Source organism: Pelobates fuscus, chromosome 2, assembly GCF_036172605.1.
Source record: "Pelobates fuscus isolate aPelFus1 chromosome 2, aPelFus1.pri, whole genome shotgun sequence".
NCBI classification, from domain to species: Eukaryota; Metazoa; Chordata; class Amphibia; order Anura; family Pelobatidae; genus Pelobates; species Pelobates fuscus.
In genome coordinates, this window is record NC_086318.1 from 113,937,715 (window position 1) to 113,958,038 (window position 20,324).

Below are 20,324 nucleotides of genomic sequence, written 5' to 3' on the forward strand. Positions count from 1 at the left end.
TGTGGAACAGGCGTCTTCCCCTATGCGAGGTGTATCATGTTTTTATTTGAAAATAGCAGAATCTTTCCAGACTCGTTGGAGGTCTTTCTGGTATGAGGTCTGGGAGTTGTTTGAGGGTGTCTGCCGCACACCATTGTTGCATGTACGTGAAGTCCGTAGCTCCAAATGACCTGATTTCTTGTGGTTTGAGGCCCCCAGCCACATTGGGATTGTGGGTGATTGGGGTCAGCGGTCCTGGGGTCGTGGTGAGCGAGAGTCTGGTTCGTATGGAGTACCAGGTCTGCAGGGTCGCTCCGATAAGAGGGTGGGTCCGCGTCTGTTCGCTCCTCTCGTGTTCAGCCAGCCATACAGCTGCCAAGAGTGTTCCCTCTGCCAGCGCCCTCTCCATGTGGGTCCATTTTTTGTCCGTTTTCAGCGCATGCCAGTCCACTATGCGATGTAGGTGCGTTGCCCTGTAGTAGGTTAAGATTGAGGGGAGCCCGACTCCACCCTGCGCTTTCGTCCGCTGCAGTTGAGTCCTCCTCAGTCTGGGGGGTTTAGCTTGCCAGACGAATCTGGAAATGGCCATATCTATTGTGCGAAAGAACTGCATCGGGATTCGTATAGGAAGTGTCTGGAATAGGAACAGCAGACGCGGCAGGAGGTTCATTTTAATGGCATTCATTCAGCCAAACCACGATACACATAGGCCGGCCCATCTCGTAAGGTCTTGTTTCAGCGTGAGTAGGATTGGGGCAAAGTTATGCGTGTAGATTTGGGCAAGGTTCGCAGTGAGCCAGATCCCCAGGTATTTAAGTTTCGTTTTGCACCACGTGAATCTAAATTGGGATTGGAGGTGGGCGACTTCCGGATCAGTCAACGAGATGGGCAAGGCCTCCGACTTATCCGCGTTCAATTTCATGTTGGATATGAGCCCGTACTCCTTGAAGGCTCGCAGGAGGTTCGGGATGGAGACCAAGGGGTTGCTGAGAAAGAACAGCATGCCATCTGCATATGCTGCTACTTTGTGCACCGTGCCCTTTAGGGTATACCCCCCTATTCCCTCGTCCCGTCTGACCGCCCCCAGGAATGGTTCCAGGGAGAGGGCAAACAGAAGGGGGGAGAGCGGGCATCCCTGCCTCGTCCCGTTCCGAATCGACACAGGGGCGGATAAGGCGCCATTGACTCGCACCCTTGCGGTTGGGGTCGTGTATAGGGATAGTATCCAGGTCATCAGATGCGTCCCAAATGCCATGGCCCGTAACGTGGCCTCCATGTATCTCCAGTCCACTCGATCAAAGGCCTTCTCAGCGTCCGTGGAAAGGAGTACAAGTTTGTGCGCGGAGCGTCCGGCCGCGTGCATGATGTTTAATGCCCTTATGGTGTTGTCCCTGGCCTGTCGGCCCGGGATGAAGCCGACTTGGTCAGGGTCCACTAGTTCCGGGAGCGCATTACTGATGCGGGTGGCCAGTATCTTTGTGAAGAGCTTTAGGTCCGCGTTCAGAAGGGAAATCGGCCTATAGCTGGAGCAGCTAGCTGGATCTTTGCCGTCCTTCGGAATGATAGCTATCGTCGCTGCTAGGGAGTCTCGTGGGAGCGTCCCTCCTTCTAATAGTGAGTTAATGCCCGTCAGGAATTTGGGCATTAGCACATCCCCGAATTCCTTTAGGTACCTGACCGGCAGTCCGTCCGGGCCTGGGGCTTTATTGAGCTTCGATCCTTTCAGCGCTGCCTGTAGTTCCTCGAGCGAGATGGGTGCTTCCAGTTCCTCCGCTGCTTCCAGGGTCAGCGTCTTGGAGACATGTTCCCGTAGGTACTCTGATATCCGCAGGTCCTTCCGCTGAATCGACTCAGATGTGTCCGAGGCGGGCAAATTGTACAAGGTCTCGTAGAAATCCCGGAAGGAATCCACGATTTTATCCGGCATCTGGGTCATTGTCTGTTCCTTAGTTCTGATTTTGGTGATGTGACTCATGCGCCTCTTCCTTTGGAGCATTCTGGCCAGGAGCCGGCCGCATTTATTAGAGTATTCATAGAAAAAGCGGTGAGACCGTCGGATGGTATGCTGCAATTTCCGCTGTAGGATAGCGCGTAGCGCTCTCCTGGCGGCCAGGAGGGCCCTATAGTCCCGGTCTGACTGCGTGGCCTTGTGTGCCTCTTCTAACTCGGAAATTTGCTTACACAGTGCCTCTGTGTGTTTCCGCTGTTCCTTCTTCCTGTGGGAGCATATGTTGATTAGCGTTCCTCGGTTCCCAGGTGGTAAGGGCTGGCATGTCTGGGGATTCGTTGTCCTCAAAGAATGTAGTCAGCGTGGTACGGAGTTCAGTAGCGATGGTAGCGTCCGTCAGGATGCATTCATTCATTCTCCATTGCCTGGTTCCGGGTCGGAACAGCGGTGACTTGATGCAAGTCAGGACTGGGTTGTGGTCGGACCAGCAAAGCGGGCGAGTTTCGGCCGAAACGAGCAGGTGTAGGAGCTCTTGTGCCATGAGGGTATAGTCCAGTCTACTATACCTCTTGTGTACCGGAGAGTAGTAGGTGTAATCCCTATCCTCCGGATGTAGGGCTCTCCAGCAGTCCACCAGGCCAGTTCTGCGGAGCGTGTCTCTGATGTCTCTAAGTCCGTGCGGTGGGTAGGAACTGACACCCCTGGAGGTGTCGATGTTGGGCTCGAGTGCCACGTTCAGGTCTCCCGCTGCCACCAGGAGGCCCTCGCGAAATCTGTCGAGCTTAGACATTGTGTTCTTGATGAACCTGTGTTGTTTGGTATTAGGAGCGTAGATGCTCGCGAAGGTGTACATGTTTTCGGCTATAGTGCCTTTAGTGAAAAGGAAGCGGCCCATGGGGTCTGTCAAAGTTCCCGTGCACTTGAACGGCACGGTGTTTGACATCAATATGGCAACTCCAGCCTTTTTAGCTGTAGGGTGATTCGCGTAGAAGCCCTGCGTGTATCTGTTGTCCCTTAGAGTCGGATCTCTGTCCCCCGGAAGTGGGTTTCCTGGAGGAACGCGATGGATATCCGTTCCGTCCACAGGGAGCGTAGTAAGTGCGATCGCCTTTCGGGGGCGTTTAGACCCCGGACGTTGTTGGACCATAATCGTAGCGGCACCGGGGCGAACCCCGTCCCCGTAGCGAGCACCATGTGGGGGGGGGCTGGGGGGTGGGGGGGGGAGGTCAGGGCAATGTGAGCAGGGGGAGTTTGGACTTGGTTGTGGCCTGTAGGTGTAGACCCGTGGGCGGTTCTACTTAGACTTGACACCTGTGGCAGGATGTCGTGCGGAGTCCCGTCTAGGGGCTAGTCCGCACTCTCTCTACCAATGTGAGGTGGGTGTCCATCAGTGGGTGCCTGACCCAGACTGCACCTGCGCAGGAGCTATTGTGTGCTGTGGATATTTGGTTGTCTGTTGTATAGTAGGTGTGAGATGTGTCCTCAGTGAGAGGAAGTCTACTGTTTTCGTGTGGGAGGTGTGGTTGAGCATCTCGCCCCCCCGACCGAGAAACGGTTATGGCGTAGGAGGCAAAAGGTGTCCGGCAGCCAAGCATCATTATGGGTCGTCAGTGTTCCTATGTGGTGCGCCAGCGGAGTGGGGGGCTGGGAGTCTTTAGTGTGGGTTCTATGGTCATTCCTGTGAACCTCCCTGAGTCACCCTGGTTGGGGACCCTCTATTCCCCTGGGGTAGTCAGCATGGGCTGGGTGAGCGTGGGTCCGAGTTCAAGGGCGTAGGGGCTGCTGGGGTCAGGGTCTACTTTGCGGGGTGACCCGTGGGTGTGAGTGGTCATCTAGTGTGTATTGTGCTTACGAAGTTTGGGTCCTACTATATCGGCTATCTAAAGGCTGTGCTGCCCATTGTGCCCTTAGCCGCCTTTCCCCACTTTCAGTTGCTGTGTCTATCTCTCTGCGGCTGGCAGGGTTCCCTCAGGTGTCTCTCTCCCCTCGTGGGCCCCCTGATTCCCTGCTTAGCGGATAGCCCGCATGAGTGCCTATGGGCCACTTATCTCCGGAGGTGACCGCATCCCACCACCCCTCGACCACCCCCCACCCCCCCAGCAGAACCCAGCAGTCCCAGACAGGTCAGAATAGACAATGCAAACATTGTAGTCTTCAGTCTCTGTTGCCTGTCCGCTGCTCGTGATCCCCGTTCCCCGCAGGGGGGGGCACCCCCCAGACAGCTGTCCATCCGACCAATGTCTCCACCCCCCAGAGACCCAGCATCCCTCCCCAGTATGGCACATTGTCCCCACCTCATGAGAACCGTTCAAGTGTGGAGGGGTCCCTTCCGTTGTGGCCCTTGTATCGGACTCCCCATGTGAGCAGTGCCGGAGGAGGGCGCAGGAGGGAAACAGGGGGGGGGAGAAGGCAAAAGGGGGGTCAGGAGGCAGAAAAAAAAAAAAAGGGGGGGGGGGGAGAAGGCAGGGAGGAGAGGGAGGGGGAGGGAAGAGGGCCGCGGCCAACATCAGGAGCGGCAAGAAGGGGCCCCTGTGTGGGTTTATGTGTTATCTCCTTGCCCATTAGTCAGTGTCCATCTTCCCACATCCCACCCAAAGTGTCCAGGCGTGCCCGTAACCACCCAGGTGAGTCGGTAAGTCCCAGTGTTCCCATATGCATAAGTGGACTCACCAGGCTCCCCTCACTCCGTCGCGGCTGAGATCAGTCTATTCTTCAGGGCCGTCTGGCCCTCCCCATCTCCTCGGTGGAGCCCTCTCGGTGGCAGGAGCATTCAGGTTTCGGAGGGGGGCCAGTGGGTCTCTCCTTGTCGCAGTCGCCTCCTCCAGGATCCAGTTGCGGATACGTGGCTGTGGTAGGTTGAGGGTTCTCATGAGACCGGGTACCTCTTCAGGCCAGCGCGCTGATAGCCATGTGTGGCCGTGCTTGACTTGTAGGCTAAACGGAAATCCCCAGCGGTATGGGATCCGTTTATCTCTTAGTGCGCTGGTGACTGGGCGTAGTGCGCGCCTGGCGTCCAGAGTCAGGCTGGAGAGGTCCTGGAAGAGGGATACTTCTGAGCCACGGAACCGGATGGTGGGCATTCCCCTGGCGGCAGCCATAATCTTCTCCTTTAGGCTGCAGAGACGTAGGCAGCATACCACATCCCTTGGGCCTCCATCCTGCCGCATCGGCCCCAGCGTTCTGTGTGCGCGTTCCATCGGAATGTCTTCGGGTGCCTCATCACCCAGTATCTGCCCGAAAAGCGCGGCCAGTGTGACCTGGAGCGGCTCAGCCTCCATTTCAGGCAGCCCACGAATACGGATGTTGTTGCGGCGGCTTCTGTTTTCGAGATCTTCAACTTGTCTACGGTGTCAGGGTACCTGAAGCCTCTACCTCTGAGAGAGGTAGAGACTTAGAAGTTTATCCGTCCGGACGGCATGTCTCCTCGGTTCCTCGCGGTTCACCCGTTCTTGCAAACGCCGGCCGCGAGGGAGTCACTTCCTTTTATAGCAGGAGGCCCGGAGGCAGACGTCATGACGCCAACCCGGAACGCCCTGTCACTCAAATCTGTGGAGACGAATCAGGACTCGCCGGAGGCGTGTCTTCTCTCCCTAACCAGGATACTTAACAGTGGCTCTCTCATTTACTCATTGCCCTGTCGTGGTTCTAGTCTGCCTAGTCACACAGTGCTCTGTTATTCTCTTGTCTTTTGGTTCTGACCCGGCTTTGGTATTTACTCTCCTGTCTTTCTGTTATCCTTGACCCGGCTTGTCTCTCGCTTACCTGTCTTCTCGTTCCCTCGACCTCGGCTTGTCTCTGACCATTCTATACGTAGTTTTACGTTAAGTCCGGCCATTCTAAGGACCGGTATACGTATCTGCTACTCTTTGTACTCTGCGTGTTGGATCCCTGACCCGATCCTGACATACGGATGGTGAGTAACATATTCCCCTGTCTGGTTGCAGCCACCTCCGCCGCTCTATGTTGTCGTTCACTGTCGTGGGCCGCCACTTCTACTTCCTCCACCCTTTGTTCTAGCGCGCTCAGGTCTTGTCGGAGGCCTGCCAGTTCTTCCCGCACGGCCGCCCGCATCTCTCTCACCAGGGTCCCCGTGTCATCTTTGGTCAGCATTCTTGCAGATATTCTCGTGAGCTCCGCACGAATCAGCGTGAGGGCCTCAGCTTGTTCGCTGCTCGGTAGGGATTCCCCTAAACTCTCCGTTCTCGGAGAGGCTGGCGCCATTTTGTCCGCCGGGGTAGGGCCCCGCAAATCTGCCGGTGTAGCGACATAGTCGTCCATCGGACCCGTGTGCCGCTTCGGGGAGTTGACTGCCGACGTCCCTGTGACTGCCTGCTTCTTATTTCGGACCATCACCTCTCTTTTTAGGGCTGTAAATTGCTTTTTCTCGGCCAGGGGTGCGGAGCTTTTTTACTAAGCGTCCTGCACCATGCTCGTCCAGGCCACGCCCCCGCAAATCGATTATAATGGCACATTGGATCCTAACATATATAGAAAGGTACAATTGGAGAAGCAAATTAATATTAAACATATACAGAATTCAAGGAAATGTGTAATGTTTCGAAAAATGCAATTTATAAGATGTTTGGAAAGTTTTGAACCCTGACTAAGGGGATTTGTCTTTTTACTTAAATTTTCATCAATCATACTCAAGAATAAACTTATTTTAGATTCAGTTCAGATTTATTTTTCCATAAGGTAAATTGTAAAATATTATCAGCTACATAGTCAGATTAAAAATAAAAAATGGAAAAACTAAGAAAGAAATGCAAAACTTTATAAAAAATTATATCAAAGAAAACCCGGCAGATGGTATCTCTACCCCTACTGTGTGGTGTGCCCTAGAAGCAGTGATAAGGGAACAATTGAAAAAAATAGGTTCTATAGAGAAAAGAAAAAGAAGGTTAAATTCCCAAACAACTAAATATTCAGCTAATGAAATCTGAAGAGGCCAATAAAACAATTCCTCAGAGTATCATAAGGGCAGAGAAATAAGAGATCAAAAGGAAAATCAAAGAGAAATCAATTGAAAAAAACTAACGCAAATCTACTATATTTAAAGCAAAACTTGTATACTCAAGATAATAAAGCATAAACATTTCTTTCAAATAGACTAAAAAAGCAAAAAGCTAAAAACATTATTAACAAGATCACAGTAAATTGAGAAATAATACAGAACCCAGCTCAAATAAATGTAGGAAATTCTACCAGCAATTATATAGCTTAGATAATATACCAGAGACAGGGAAAAGGGATAAAAGAGACGAATTGAACCTATTTCAGGAGAAAACTAGCTCGCCTAAACTAGATCCCTCTGACTTTGAGGTGTTGGGTGCCCCCTTTAAAACCTAGACCCATTGTTAGTAGACAAACTTAATAAAATAAAATTACTTCAAAAATGTCTATTAAAATGCAAAAAGCCATCATAAGCACAATCTTAAAAACAGATAACAATAAAGCTCTTCCTCACCGGGTCTGCAACCGATTTCCAAGGTGTCCCATCGTTAAACATCTACTAATCCACAATGGGAAAGGAAAAGACTCATATCAACATCGTTGTCATTGGACACGTAGATTCTGGAAAAATCCACAACAACTGGACATCTTATCTACAAATGTGGTGGTAACGATAAGAGAACCATTGAGAAATTAGAGAAGGAAGCTGCTGAGATGGGAAAAGGTTCCTTCAAGTATGCCTGAGTTCTGGATAAGCTGAAGGCTGAGAGTGAGCGTGGTATTACCATTGACATTTCCCTGTGGAAATTCGAGACCAGCAAATACTATGTTACTATCATTGATGCTCCTGGTCACAGAGATTTAATCAAAAACATGATCACTGATACCTCTCAGGCTGACTGTGCAGTCTTGATCGTTGCTGCTGGTGTAGGAGAGTTTGAAGCTGGTATCTCAAAGAATGGACAAACCCGTGAGCATGCTCTATTGGCTTAAACTCTTGGTGTACACTGTAAAGCAGCTCATTGTTGGTGTCAACAAAATGGATTCCACTGAGCCACCATACAGCCAAAAGAGATACGAAGAAATTTGCAAGGAAGTCAGCACATACATCAAGAAGATTAGTTACAACCCAGACACCGTTGCCTTTGTACCCATTTCTGGCAGGAATGGTGACAATATGCTTGAGCCCAGCTCCAATATGCCTTGGTTCAAGGGAAGGAAGGAAGGAAATGCCAGTGGAACTACTCTGCTTGAAGCTCTTGATTGCATTTTGCCACCAAGCCGTCCCACAGACAAACCCCTCCGTCTTCCACTTCAGGATGTGTACAAGATAGGTGGTATTGGCACAGTACCTGTTGGTCGTGTGGAAACTGGAGTTCTTAAACCTTTTGCCCCAGTCAATGTAACAACTGAAGTGAAGTCTGTGGAAATGCATCATGAGGCTCTGACTGAGGCTTTTCCCGGTGACAACATTGGTTTCAACGTAAAGAACGTCTCCATCAAGGACAAGCGCCGTGGCAATGTTGCTGGTGACAGAAAAAATTACCCTCCTCTTGAAGCTGGTGGATTTACTGCACAGGTAATCATCCTTAACCACCCAGGTCAAATTGGTGCTGGACTGGCCCCTGTGTTGGATTGTCACACAGCCCACATTGCCTGCAAGTTCACTGAGTTGAAGGAAAAGATTGATCGTCGTTCTGGTAAGAAACTGGAAGACTTACCCAAGTTCCTCAAGTCTGGTGATGCAGCCATCGTTGAAATGGTTCCAGGCAAACCCATGTGCGTTGAGAGCTTCTCTGACTATCCTCCACTTGGTCATTTTGCAGTACGTAACATGAGACAAACTTTTGCTGCTGGTGTCATCAAGGCCGTTGAGAAGAAAGCAGCTGGATCTGGCAAAGTCACAAAATCAGCCCAGAAAGCACAGAAAACCAAATGAATCGTGCACAAATCACAAACCACCTCAGTCTTAACCAGTGGTGGAATATTGGTCTCTGAACGGTTTGTACCAATTGGCCATTTAAGTTTAATAGTAAGAGACTGGTTAATGATAACAATGCATCGTAAAAGCTTAAGAAGGAAAGGAATGTTTGTGGACCATTTTGTTTGTGGCAGTTTTTAAGTTATTAGTGTTTTAAATCAGTAACTTTTAAATGTAAACAACTTGACCAAAATCTATCACCAAATTTGAGACCATTAAACAAAAAAAAAACTGATAACAATAAAACAGATATTAAGAACTATAGACCAATTTTATTGATTGACTTTATATTAAGATTTATTCATCGATGTTGGCAGAAAGATTAATCTCATAACTGATACATCCCAATCAGTGGGGTTAATTTCTGCTAGAAATTCTTCAGACAATATAAGGAAAACTCTAGATGTTATGTTTAAGGCAATTAAACTTAACTGGCCCTATCTTTAAATGCAGAGATGGTATTTGACAGGGTCAGCTGGACTTTCCTAAGAGAGACTTTGAGAAATGTTGTAATTGTAGTTGTCTCAGGTCTATTGTCAAATAGTTTTGACATAAGTAATGGAACAAGGCAGGGGAGCCCATTAGTCCCCTGGTTTATGCCCTATATCTTGAACCACTGGCTCAAAAACACACTAGGATCATAATATTGAAGAATTAAAGCTGGGTTATGATGAATTAAATTTGCTGATAATATTATTATGACCTTTACTCATCCAGAATAGAAAATAGATACTTTACCATACCTTTTAGCCTGCATTGACGAGTATTCCTTGATATCATAATATAAACTTAACATAGAAAAATGACATGTCTTTTGTTTGAACTTAAGTGGGGTGGATCTATCAGTCTTAAAAAAATATATAGTTTTTAGTGGTCTACTAACTTCATCAAATGATATAATTAAAAATAATAACTTCGTCATCTGATATAATTAAAAATAATTACCTGCCCTTACAGAAAGAACTAGCTAGCAAACTCAACTCCTGGAAACATTTATATTTATCTTGGATAGATAGAATTGGTGTAATTAATTACTATATACTCCCAAGATTGCTTTTAGATCAAGACATTTTTTAGTTAATAATTATATCTTGGAAGAATTTCTGAGGATTTTCATTTATTTAGGCTAGTAATCGACCAAGAGTTAGACATGATATACTCTCTACACAGATTTGAACAAACCTGGCTAACTCTGGAACCAGACAATTGTAAAGATAAGGAACTGAATTTAGTTTTTTTGAACAGTGGGAGGTTCCAGAGTCTGGAAAACTCAATAAAAGGGCATCTGAGTAGAAGATAGATCAAGATCAAGAAGAAATTATGGGAACTAGGTAACTGCGATCTGTAAATGTCATTAGATGTATGAAGAGATAATGTTTTTTCGGTATATTAATTACTGAAAGATAAAATAGTGATATCTTTGATATGCTGAAGCAGAATCATAAGATGTACCTTTAGGAAATATTTCATTATTTAAGACTTAAATACTTTACTGAAAAAAATCATGGAATTCTTGATGTTCTCTACCCACTCACTGTTTATTTAATTATCTGTCATTGTAAAATGGGAAGATGTAGTTGTTCTCTACATCTCCAAATAGGAGATCTCCAAATAGGAGATGTAGAGAACACCTACAAGTACCTGGGGATACTACAAACACATGGTGTAAGGATATGTCTGACATTGGCAGCCAAGAGAAAGAGACAATGAGGACAGCAACATCTAAGTACTTCCAAAGAGTCAGACAGGTCCTGAAGAACCAGGTCAGTGACAAGAACAAGATCCATGCCATCAGCACATTGGCCCTACCAGCCATCATATATCCAGCTGGAACAATTATCTGGCCAAGATAAGAGCTGGACACCATGTACATAAAGACCCAGAAACTATTGCGGATTCTACCAAAAATCAAACACCAAGACACTATACACCAGCTAGAAGTAGGTTCAGGATGCAACACAAAGCATTCACAAATTCATCACCAAGATGGCTCCCAAAGAGCCAGAGACAACAGCAATAGAGGATGTAGACAAACCACTCCATGGGTTCCGTCAGCAGCAGGTGGATAAAGGATAGTGTAACCCGACTTTGTGGTGGTAGACAAGGAACGGAAGACTGCAGTGGTGGATGTGGCACAATCCAGTGACCATAACATCAAGAAAAAAGAACATGAGATGGTGGACACATACCAAGAGCTATAAGGGATGTGAAAAGTAAAGACATTAGTAGTCCCAGTTGTGATAGGAACACTCAGAACGGTAACCCCCAAGTTGGGAGAGTGGCTTCAGCAGATTCCAGATGGCACAACCTGAAAAATCTTATTTCAATCAAACAAGAGTAAGGTACCAGGTTAGTGCATTTAGCAGGTTAGTGCCCACTGAACTGCTGTCTCATGCTACTCATGAAAAGACCATCATTGTTACTCCACACTGATTATTAGACAGGGCTTATTAAAGAAGAGGAAGTTTCTAATCATGCAAAGTCTGTTCGATTACACTCTCTCTCTTGAACAAGCATGTGACGTGAGTGCACTTTCGCAATACTTCCATCAGATGTACTTGTGAAAAATGCTAACTGTAGACAGGTAACTATATTAAGTGACTCAGGAACCCATCAGGACTCAAGAGGATAATGTTGTCACTAAACACTAATCTACTATTGAAAGGTTAATTACTCAAAACCTAGGTGATAAGTTACACTGAGAGCACGATGGATCATACAAGCATATATGGTGAGAATGCAGAGGGATAAGTATCTTCTGGGATAGAATCTCTAACATTCTAAAATAAATAATGGATACAACTATTTAATGCTTGTATCTGTACGGTTCCACCTTGATCTCTCTGGACTTAAAGGACCACTCTAGTGCCAGGAAAACATACTTGTTTTCCTGGCACTAGAGTGCCCTGAGGGTGCCCCCACCCTCAGGGACCCACTCCCGCCAGGCTCTGGAAAGGGGAAAGTGTTTAAAACTTACCTTTTTCCAGCGGTGGGCGGAGAGCTCTCCTCCTCCGATCCTCCTCTTCTCCTCCCCGTCGGATGAATGCGCACGCGCGGCACAAGCTGCGCGCGCATTCAGCCGGTCACATAGGAAAGCATTCATAATGCTTTCCTATGGACGCTTGCGTGTTCTCACTGTGATTTTCACAGTGAGAGTCACGCAAGCGCCTCTAGCGGCTGTCAATGAGACAGCCACTAGAGGAAATAGGGGAAGGCTTAACCCATTCACAAACATAGCAGTTTCTCTGAAACTGCTATGTTTATGAAAAAATGGGTTAACCCTAGAAGGACCTGGCACCCAGACCACTTCATTAAGCTGAAGTGGTCTGGGTGCCTAGAGTGGTCCTTTAAAGTATGCCAATGATATATGGCACGCATTCATATATGGCCATTCATATACAGCAGCTAAACTTTTAATAGTTAGAAAGTAGAAGTTGGAAGGCGCTCCGAAATGGGAAGATTTCTTAAAACAAGCTGATTTACAAGCGTTAATGGAAGAGGTTATTATATAAACAATAAAATAAATCTGGACATTTATGATACACAAAGATTTTGGTTGGATAAAATGAGTAAATAAATCTATATAACTGTCAATTACCCAAACCATATATATGTGTGCGAATATGTGTGAACTTGTTGTATGACTTTATTAAGTCAGTAAGTCTTTATTAAGATTATGCAACAGTTTTTCATATATTTCATTCTTGTCCTTTTTTTTCTCTTTCTGTATCATTATAATTTAATAGAAAAAGAAAAAAGGAATACATGAAAGTCCCTGGTCTTAATTCTATATGAGCCACTACTCTATAAAGAAACCACTTAGAGAATTAAGTACCCTTCCGTAGAGCAATAACAGAGATTTTCATGCTGAGAGCTGCAATGAGAATGTTACTTTTGCTGAGACCTCCATTAGCTACCCCTCTTGAGACATTTTCTAGTAGACAAAATCCATCTTAGGCCTTAACAAACACAGTTTTCTCTCCTGAGACCAGTATTAAAAGTATTGTCCTTCTTATGACTTCTTAAAAATTCAATCCGTAAGAAATTCCTGCCTCAATTTTATTAAAAATAATTATGTAGGACTGTGATGGTTGTGTTATTGTTGTTCAGAAACTGTATACAACCTACATTTCTCGATTTGTGAAAAATATTGCTTTCAAACCAACTGACAAAAACGTACACAATGAAATATAATCATATATATAGATTGTCCTAAGGAAACAATATATGCTCATAAATAAATAAAAGACAAACATAATGCTTTTTCATATAATTTCAGGCATTTTACTGTGTTTCTCATATGGGGCTTAAATATGTTCTTTGACTTTGTGCCTTTTGGCTTCCATATATATGCCATCCATTAAGGCAGATGTGCTTCCTTCAAAGTCATTTGTTTGTAAATATCTGATAATCTGTGGCTAGACACAGATTCTAAATAGAGATCAAGGAATATAGGGGAAAATACAGTTTTCACTGTTACAAGGCTACTTAAAATCACCTATCACATATTGATTTCTACCATATGACCATATTGTGTAACCCCACCACTGCGCTACAGTACCCCAATATTGGTGAGACCTACTGCAATACTTACTGCTTAAGATGCTTCCAGAGATGCTCCTCGATGTATGGTTTCCTGTGGTCACCTATAGTGGATGGTGGGGTTGCTCAACCAAATAGGAATCTGGTCTGGATTCCAAATATTGACAGAAAAAAGGCAAAGTTTCAATAGACAGAGAAACCCAACTTTGTCCTCTACACTTTCCTGATACATTGCAGTTGCTGAATTTACCATAGTGTCAAACATGTCTATCCAACCAGGTCCTGAAACATCAACAAGTCTCAACCTACCACCTGAGGGTATACATGAGTTTCTTCTGTTAGCGTTGAGGGTTGTTTCCACCATACAATGTTTCTTATTAAAGCCAAAACAGTGGAAAATACTTATCGATACTTGATGTATAAAGAAAAGGACTTGTTTAGATTCAACATGGTACAACTACAAAATGTGTGTGATTATAATAGATTTGGCAGAAAACATTTGAGAATTATCTTTTTTCACTCTCCTTTGAATGCCTGGCTCGCAGAATAAACTTTCATTAATACAAACAATGATCTGCACTTACTGGAAAATAAATGTGAGATGTTATATACATTCTTCTACAGAGAGCCGTCATTAGGGTAAAAAAATGAGTAGTGCTGTGTATATAGTATTGAGGAAGAGGCAGCAACAATCACTTATAGCAGACCGTTCAAAGCTGTAGCTTGGGATAATTGTCACACTTCTGATGTCGTATTACAGTCCTTGGGGACAGAAAAAATATCCCAGCATGCAACATAATGGCTTTTCAATATCTTTCAAAAGATCCCTAGCCAGTATCTTTTAAATAGCTTTGACTTTCAACTATATAACGCACACAGGATACATCACGTAATCCACTAGAACAGCTCTAAAAAGGAGCCAGGATATATACCTCGTTTGGCGTAAGATGTAGTTCCCAACATATTTGTGCACTCCTCTCTGGTTTGGCACAAATGTAGCAAAACAAATATTTTTTAAACAGATATCCTATGTGTGTTTTTTTTTTTAAGGGACTGTAATTTTTTGATAACAATTACCAGATTCTGATATAAATGTAGCAAAATCACCATGGACACCTTGTGCATACAAAATCCCACATCTTTATTGTGCTGTTACACATGCACAGTGACATTTGAGAGAAAGAGGAACAGGACTCCAAACCAGAAGACACCAAGCCTTGCCTCTCTAGACTATTCAGGCTTATACATAGTGAGGAGAGAGATAAATGAAAAAAAGAAATAAACAAACAAACAAACAGTGTTTAAAGAACCATGAAGTAATAACTTCCTGGGAATGACATTTATTTATATAGCTCCGACATATTTTGCAGGGTTGTACAGTAGATAAAACAAGGCAAACAATCGATTCAGACAAAAATCCTTTCAAACACAGGAACAGCAAGGGACAGCTGAAACACAGGCAGGATTAATAGGGTAGATATTTAATATATATATAAGTTAATAATAATAACTCAATTTATCTAAATACATGGCTTTTGATGTGGTTTATCCACATCCAATATAATTCAATGGTAACAAAATCAGGAAAAGGGCAGAAACAAAAAATCAATAACATTATTACAGATAATCCAAGTGAGAGCTCAAGGTGGATGAGAAGAAAAATAAACAGGAAACAGTATTAGAGCTCTAATGAAAACTATGAAGCTCCCAAGTAGGACATGCACCCAAATAAAGGGGACTTGTCTAACTTGTGTCACTTTTTTTCAAGTATTATTATAAACCTTTTCAGTGTTTGAGGTGCAAATGTATATTTTTCATTGTGTAGCATTCAAATGTGTCTTTAAACCAATAATCTCTCACTATGGACCTCCGGATGCTAATAGCCTACAACTCCAATTCTTGGAATGTTGAATGAAGAAGATGGCAAGAGAATCATGGGCGTTGGAGAGAGACTCTGGATGCCAGAGTTTGAGATTCTTGCTTTAAACGGTGAAAACATGAAACTGATAATAATAAAAATAATGATTTTATAAAGATTGTGGCGTGAACTCTGTTATGTTTTTTTTTTTCCACAGCCACCAGCATAGCGCGGATGTTGATAATAACCCTGAAAAACATCATACCTGCTTGCAGTCACTGGATACCAAAGTAAAAATGTAAGTGATGCTTTATTGCACATGAAACTCAATATGTTCTTTATCTGTAAAAGGAAACCAGACTGCAATGTATCTTGCAAGTCTGGAGTGGAAAATCACACTTTCTTGCCTTTCTTGGCAGCTAGTTATGTAACGTGAACCTGACATCTGCGCAGAGAATACTCAACATACATGGTGTCTGGGATCTGTACAATACCACGGCGTGATTGTATCTGAAACGGCAACACAATGTGCCACATTAATTTCATTGCTTGCTTATTGCATTACGGTAAAATGCTGTTTATTTATAAGCTGGCTATTTTGGAGAATTGACAAGGGCACTACAAATGTTAGGTCAAAACAGTTGAAATTTAAGTTTTCCCATTTTGGTTTGCAATTCTTCTTTTTTTGTTATGCATTATATTATAATTCATTAAAATAAGCCTCCGACATCTATTCTGAGTATCTGATACTGACCCGGAAACCATGAAAATCCCAAATTCATTCAGACAGGGTTATTCTCTGTGAGAAAGCCAATTGATAAGGATAATCATTTCCTTTAATATAAATATTAATCTATAAAGGGACGTCTATAAATTCTACACATTGCAGGGCAACACTTTTCATGTCCTGCCTGTTAACTGACTAAGTAAGTGACTAATAGTCCAGGGAAACACAGTAGACTTGGAAATTCTGATCCAATCTCTCAAGCACCAGTTATGTGTCTGTCCTTTCCTTCTCCCCTTCCTTAATTGCATCTGTCCTCATCTCCCTACCCTAATTTGGTGTTTTCTTTCTTTTTCCAGTTTAGTGACCGTTGTGCCCAATCACAACTATTTTGTTTCTGTTAATCCTTTATTCTATTTTAATTTACTGCTAGCTGTCTGCAACTCCACTTTAATACTAATCCATTGTGGAACACTAACAGACTCACCAACAGAGTAGCATATGTGATCCACCTTTTATAATAATTTGAATCACCACTGCACTTTTATTGCTATTTTTTTTTCCATGTAATAATAAATATGATAAAAAAAAAGGAAAAGCTAAAGATCGAAATGGTCTTCAGTGCCACCTAATGGTCATATGTTGCACTGCACTACCCTTAGAATACACATTGAAGACTAGAGGTTATGGAAAATGTCCTGATCTAACTTAATAGGGAAATCACATTCTCAGCTTAAATTAACACAGTTTAAAACATACCATCTGTTTCATTTTGTGGGTGAAAGAGTTTCTGATGCATTCTATGCTACCAATTCTTACCAATGCTATTTCATTACATTTCTGACCCATCTACAACTAACAGGGATGTTTACTAAAATAAGAATTTAAGGTTTTATGGTTTCAAAGCTCATTTCAAATTTAAGGTAAAAACCTGCCGAAATGGAAACATTCACTAAGTCAGCTATGCATTCATTTCTACCCTGGACTTAAATATGAAATTCACTTTAAATTCACCTTTAATTCTCACGTTAGTAAATAATCCTGTGAGTAACTAATGTTAAAGAACATTTATGCATGAATTGCTCTTATTTTCCAAATTTATATATCAAGGAGAGATACATTGAATGCACAGATAAAATAATACCAATTCACGTTAAACTGGGCTCTGAGGAGCTTACGATCTAATAGATGTATTATGATCTGTGGTCATGCTCTTCTGTAAGCACAAAGCAAGTTGGAGAATTGTGATAATGATATAATAATTTATTATGCTGTGTACTTAGAACTCTGTCACACAAATTGACACATTGATAAAAATCACAATTAAGAGAATTTCCTAGATGTCAGAATTAATCTGTGACTTGCCTAGAACTGATAGCAGTTAAAGGGAGACCACAGACTTACTTATCATCAAAAAAAGCTGATTACATAGTGTGCTGTGCAAAATCTTGGAATAATCATTAGCCATAGCAAATGAACGTTGCCTTGCCCCTTTTCAATATCACTAGTAAATAATTTAATACGAAGCCTCACATAATTAATGGTTGTTTATGTAATAGGCCTATGGGAGCATGTTATTCTAAAATGCCAACCCATAGTGCTTGTTTATAAGTCACATGGATTTTTAGTTTTTTTTCCATTTGATTCACTGCAAGTACAGAGTTTAACACCTTGCCTCCTGGAGGTGTTACTTAATCTCTGGCAGCATCATGGGGGTGTTATTAGCCAGCCGGGAATAACATTTCTGGGCTAGCTAATATTAATTCAGTGCAATCAATGTTTTTGCGCAGTGTGCAATTCATTAGCTGAACGCAGTCAGTTGACGCACTCAGCCAGTGAATGGCGACTGTATTGGCTTCCAGTTTCTGCAGCTTTGTACATCACCAGAGGAGCTAGGAGACTCAAGATCAACCAGGTCCCAGGTACGAGGACAAATTGCTTGGCATCTTAACCACTACAATGGGCTGTAAGGCTTATGATGCTTGGAGTAACCCGTTAAGTCTTTAAATCTTAAATAAAAATTGTAGTGTATTATACTTATAATATGTAAATGTAAACAAGAAAGGATTAATACACTCAAATTCTCCAGAGCACTTATAGCGGTATGTGTGTGACTGGAGGTGTGATCCGGAATGTGTCTGTTTTAAAAAATTTCTAGTGCCTTACTAATAACAATTTTTACAACTAAAATGTAATTTAGAACAAGAACAATGTATCTTGTTTACACAGACTGATTTCTAAACACATTTATTGTAGTTTGAAGACACATTTATTGCTGTGAAGCTTTGTTATACATTTGTCCATATAGAAACAAGGAGGAACACACTCTATAAAAAATAAATCTTTATTGCATACATACTAAAAGACATAAATAAATACATACAAAATAGATGCAATAGAACACAAAGTGATACACACAAAAAATCTAGAAATCTAGAAAATAGCCATATAAATTATATCCAACCATACCTTAAAGACCCCTAATCCAAAGTCTAACACGCTACACAACTTGATATATATATATATATATATATATATATATATATATATATATATATAAGAAAAAAAAAAGAAAAAAAATGGATTACATACCAATGAATAAACTGAAAAAAATTATATAAGAGAAAAAAGGGTGAACTACAAAAATAATATTTTTTGTAACAGCAGTGATTCTACAAGAACGAAGCGCAACACAATATCCTATTCTGTGTATTGTGTAAAATAAATTAACTATGCTCAACTCTCTGTATATACGATTAGGTTTTTTCTTCAAATGCTCAAAATATGTGCATTTTATTCACAGACACTTCACACATACATTGTAATATGTCTCCATAAGATATTTACTTCTGTGATGTAAAAGTTCACAAATAATAGTTTATTAAAAGATTATAAAGGAAACCCAATTAAATATTCCATTAAAAAACATTTCAGTGCCAATAAATGTGATTTGTTTTCAGTCTTTCAAATTTTCTGTTTAAATACCCATTCCATTTTGGAAAGGACCATCTGGGCCTGTCTCCAACTAAGCTTTCAAAATGGGCAAAATTCCTACATTTCATCAATCTCCTTCAATTGCCTCAGGTGGGATTCCATTTACATATTGGCAAACACCAGGCATGTTTCGAAATGATAATTCTTGAAAAATTGATTCTTTCTTACTACTATCTAATACAGGTCATTGTGCTATGCAGAACTCTACTTGTGATTGTCTAATGTCGGGTGAACACAGGGCAGCTTATCTCCGCAGCTCCTCCAAACTTTTAGTTGGTTTCTCCATCAGGGCCGGTGCAAGGATTTTTGGGTACACCGGCGAAGATGCATTTTGCTGCCCCCCCCTCAAAAAAAGCATCTTCACCAGTGTGCCTCTTAAACCGCCTTTTCTGTTTCTTATCCTCTCTTTTAAATGTCTTACCCCCTTTAGTGTATCCTATTCCCTATTTTTTCCCTTGTTTATCTCTTACAACACCCCTTGTGTCTCTTATCCCCCTCTTTATATGACTCTTACATCCTCCCACATTGAGTGTATCTTACTCCCCCCAGCCCCTTTGTGTGTCTCCTTCTCTCCCAGCCTGTTGTGTCTTTTACCTTTCCCAGTTTCTATGTGTGTGTCTCTTTCACCCCCAGCCCACCTGTTGTCCCCCCGGCCCTCTGTGTGTCTCTTTTACCCCTTCTCCAGCCCCTCTGTGTGTCTCTTTCATATCCATCCCATCTGTGTGCCCCCCAGTTCCTCTGTGTCTTCTCCCACTAGGCCCTTCTCTGTGTCTATTTCATCCCTAGCCCATCAGTATGTCTTTCTCCACACTCAGGCCCCTCTGTGAGCCTTTTTTCCACCCACCAGCCCCTTTGTGTGTCTCTTTCAACCGATCCCCTATTTCTGTGTGATCTCTTCCATTCTGCCCTTGTCCCTTAGTGGTCTCCCCTCCCTGTCCCTTAGTGGTCTCCTCTCCCCTAACCGTTCCTTAGTAGTCTCCTTTCCCCAAGTCCCTTAGTGGACCCCCTGTTCATTAGTGGGCTCCTCTCCCTGTCCCTTAGTGATCCTCTCCCTGTCCCTTTCCTGTCCCTTGGTGTTCCTCTCTCCCTACTTTCCCATAGTGGTCTCCCCTCTCCCCCCTTGTCCCTTAGTGGTCTCTGCTCCCTTCCCCTTAGTGGTCTCCCCTTCTCTCCCTGTCCCTTAGTGATCTCCACACCTCTCCCCCCTCGTGGTTCCCCCTCTTCTGTCCCTTAGCGTTCCTCCCCACACCCTTCCCTTTCCCTTAGTGTTTTTCTCCTCTGCTCTCCCCTCCCCTCCCTTCTCTGTTCCTTAGTGTTTCTCTCCTAGCCCCTCCCGGTCCCTTAG

The 20,324-nt window shown here is 43.4% G+C and overlaps 1 protein-coding gene and 1 pseudogene across 1 annotated transcript in view; both read left to right on the forward strand.

Annotated features, from left to right (window-relative positions):
- Nucleotides 1-20,324, forward strand: part of SCHIP1 (schwannomin interacting protein 1) — a 431,576-nt gene that overhangs the window by 97,087 nt on the left and 314,165 nt on the right. Inside the window, exon 3 of the mRNA XM_063442583.1 lies at nt 15,479-15,559. Within this exon, the coding sequence (XP_063298653.1) occupies nt 15,479-15,559 (81 nt within the window). The remainder of the gene's footprint in view (nt 1-15,478; nt 15,560-20,324) is intronic.
- LOC134585590 (elongation factor 1-alpha, somatic form-like) lies at nt 7,389-9,079 on the forward strand (annotated as a pseudogene).